This window comes from Orycteropus afer, unplaced genomic scaffold (genome assembly GCF_000298275.1).
Source record: "Orycteropus afer afer isolate SDZICR_OR568_19922 unplaced genomic scaffold, OryAfe1.0 scaffold00506, whole genome shotgun sequence".
Classification (NCBI taxonomy): Eukaryota; Metazoa; Chordata; class Mammalia; order Tubulidentata; family Orycteropodidae; genus Orycteropus; species Orycteropus afer.
In genome coordinates, this window is record NW_006922093.1 from 919,005 (window position 1) to 921,898 (window position 2,894).

Here is a 2,894-nt window from a genome sequence, read left to right on the forward strand (position 1 = left end):
TATTATGGATTTTGTGAATATATGCATGCACTTGAAAATCATGTATTTTTGAAAATTGTTTAATCCAGCACTGTTTCCTTATCGTTGCCAATATTGGATATTACTCAGTATTTAGAATAGCTACAATCATATAAGAGGGAAAATGTGTTTAATTTTCAATTCTTTGATTACTAGAGATAAGATTTTTATTATTTTCTTTGTATTTCATAAATTATTACTTTTCAACTAATTTTTTCTAAATCTCCTCTTGGTGGTTTATAAAATTAGATAGATAGGTAGATATGAATGACAATATCAATTTATATTTTATGTATGTATGATAGTAGAGGAATTCTGGTGGTACTGCAGTGTTTAAAACATTCAGCTACTAACCAAAAGGTTGGCAGTTCGAACCCACTAGCTACAGATGAGGCAGTACACTTCCATAAAGATTGACAGCCTTGGAAACCCTGTTGGAGAGTCTGCCCTGTCCTAAAGGGCCACTGTGAGTCAGAATCAACTTGATGGAAGTGTTTTTCATATGAGAGTAACAATTTACCTGTTAGCAATTCTTATATTGCAATTTTCCACTTCATTTGTTTACCTTTTTGTATGATTTTTTATATACAGAATAAAACATAAACATTTTACAACTCTTTTATTTTTGGCCTATCAAGTTGCAGCCTTTGTATGGCCAGAAAGCACTCCTCAATAGAGAGCAATTATATCTGTTTATGATTATCTTTATATATGTGTGTGTGCACACACATATACATACATATATAAAGATAATCATAAGAAGATATATACACCAAACCAAAAGCCAAACTCACTACCATCGAGTAGATTTCAACTCAGAGTGACACTCCTTGGGTTTCCGAGGAAGTATCACTACAGAAGTTAATTGGTGGATTGCGGCATCTTCCTTCCAAGGAGTGGCTGGTGGGTTTGAACTGCCAGCCTTTTGGTTAGCAGTCAAATGCCTTAGGCACTACGCCACCAGAGCTCCACACACACATATATACAGCCATATCTGTTTATGATTATCTTTACACACACATACACACATATATATATGTATGTGTATATATATATATACATATATATATATGTATATATATATAAAGTTTTTTATTTTGATGAAGTCTTATTTATCTATTTTGTCTTTGTTTTTCATGCTTTCTGTTTGTACTTTTCAAAGAGATGTCTATACAGTGTGCTTTACTTTAAACCCAGTTCACATAACCACTTTTAGGTATGGGAGAAACAATGAAAATACTGCCTGTGATGTTAAGTACTCAAGTTAATGAAGTCCTACCTGTTTTGTTCATTTACCAATAAAATGAGACTATAATTCTTGTCACAAAATAAGGTAATCAACATAAATATCTATGATTAGCCAAGGCAAAGAAAATCAAATACATTCAAGAGGTGTTAATGATAGTTCAATGTAACTAATATAACAATTATTTCATTAGCAGTGATAAGTCTAGACTCATATTTTTAAAGACAAAAATCTGAGGAATCATATCAGTGGTAAAATGATTTAATTAAGATTTTAAAAAAATGACTTTGGGAAGAAATTAGAAGTAGTGACAATGAATATCCTTTCTTTTTGAAAAATTATGTGAATACGTAGCCCAAGTTCATGAACTCAATTTATCTGAAATGATAGCAAGAAGAAAAAATATCTTTAAAAAGAAAACTCCACATACTGTACTTGAGATGGTACTCAAAGAAGGAAAATTAGAAAGAGCTCATATTATATCCTCTCATTGATTTCTGTGCCAAATTCCCGTCACTTCTGACGGCAGTTCTGAAAATGGATGAATGATAGGAGTGCTTTGAAATCTGATTTAAGACCCAAGTGGGGCTACAAGTGAATCAAACCTTTAGAATAATGATTTGCAGGAGAGTAAGTGAATTATGAGTGTTTAGGAGTGGCCCACCTGAACGTTGATATATTGCTCAACTTCTTTTTTTTTTTTTTTCCCAACCCCTAGAAGGCATCTTACTACCACTAAGTAGAGAACACCTGAAAAATTGCTTTGGTACTTTAGATTCACTTCAGTGAGCTGAGATTTAAGCTGTATTTCTGTAGACAATATCTCTCACAGCTGCTTGGTGTCTTGAAAGTGAAAGAGGAAATTTACTAAAATTTGATACGAATAATGAATCCTGGTCACATTTTTCAAAAAACAGAAAATTTTTAAAGGAACATGAATTTTCATATATCTTTTTTTGGCCAGAAAAATAAAAAATTATATAAAATCAGCAAGCAATGAAAGTTCAAAGTTAAGATATTACTTTTTTGTTTTGTAAATAACTGATGTTAATATGAACTCCAAATTTATTTCATTTTATAATCTTGCCAAGACATTTAGTGTACATTATTTTAGATATATCAAAATAATAAAGTTAATACTAAGTGATTTTTAACTTTACTTCCTTTGTTTTTATATCCTTGAAATTTTCACTTAAGAATTAATCAGATCTCAAAGGTGATAAAAATATTTCCTTCAGTGTACAACTGAAAAGCCATAAGCAACCTAAATAATCTGAGAGCCACCCTGCTTAAAGAAAATTAGACGTTGTCTTTGTTATGGAAACACAGTTTTACTGTTCATTTTCCTATTCAAATTTACTGCCTATGCAACACAGAGCCAAAAGAAATAAAATTCAGGGAAAAAAATTGCTTTTATTTGACAGCTGGCCAAGACAGATACAAAGAGATGTGTGTGTAATCTGAGATTATTTAATGTTTGAGAAGCACTTTGAAGATGACAAAAGCTAGTTATTGATATGACTGGGAAAATGAGAGATAAATATTACTGAGCAATTTGATATGGGTGATGCATCTGAAAGTTGGCATCTCAAAATTGGAGCTGAGAAGCTAGAATATGTGCTTACTTTTT

General features: G+C 31.4%; 1 protein-coding gene across 1 annotated transcript in view; it reads right to left on the minus strand.

The window, feature by feature from the left end:
• The window catches only part of TRDN (triadin), a 164,992-nt gene extending 163,682 nt beyond the window's left edge, over positions 1 to 1,310 (minus strand). Inside the window, exon 1 of the mRNA XM_042782913.1 lies at positions 1,298 to 1,310. Within this exon, the coding sequence (XP_042638847.1) occupies positions 1,298 to 1,310 (13 nt within the window). The remainder of the gene's footprint in view (positions 1 to 1,297) is intronic.
• Between the last annotated feature and the right edge of the window lie 1,584 nt (positions 1,311 to 2,894).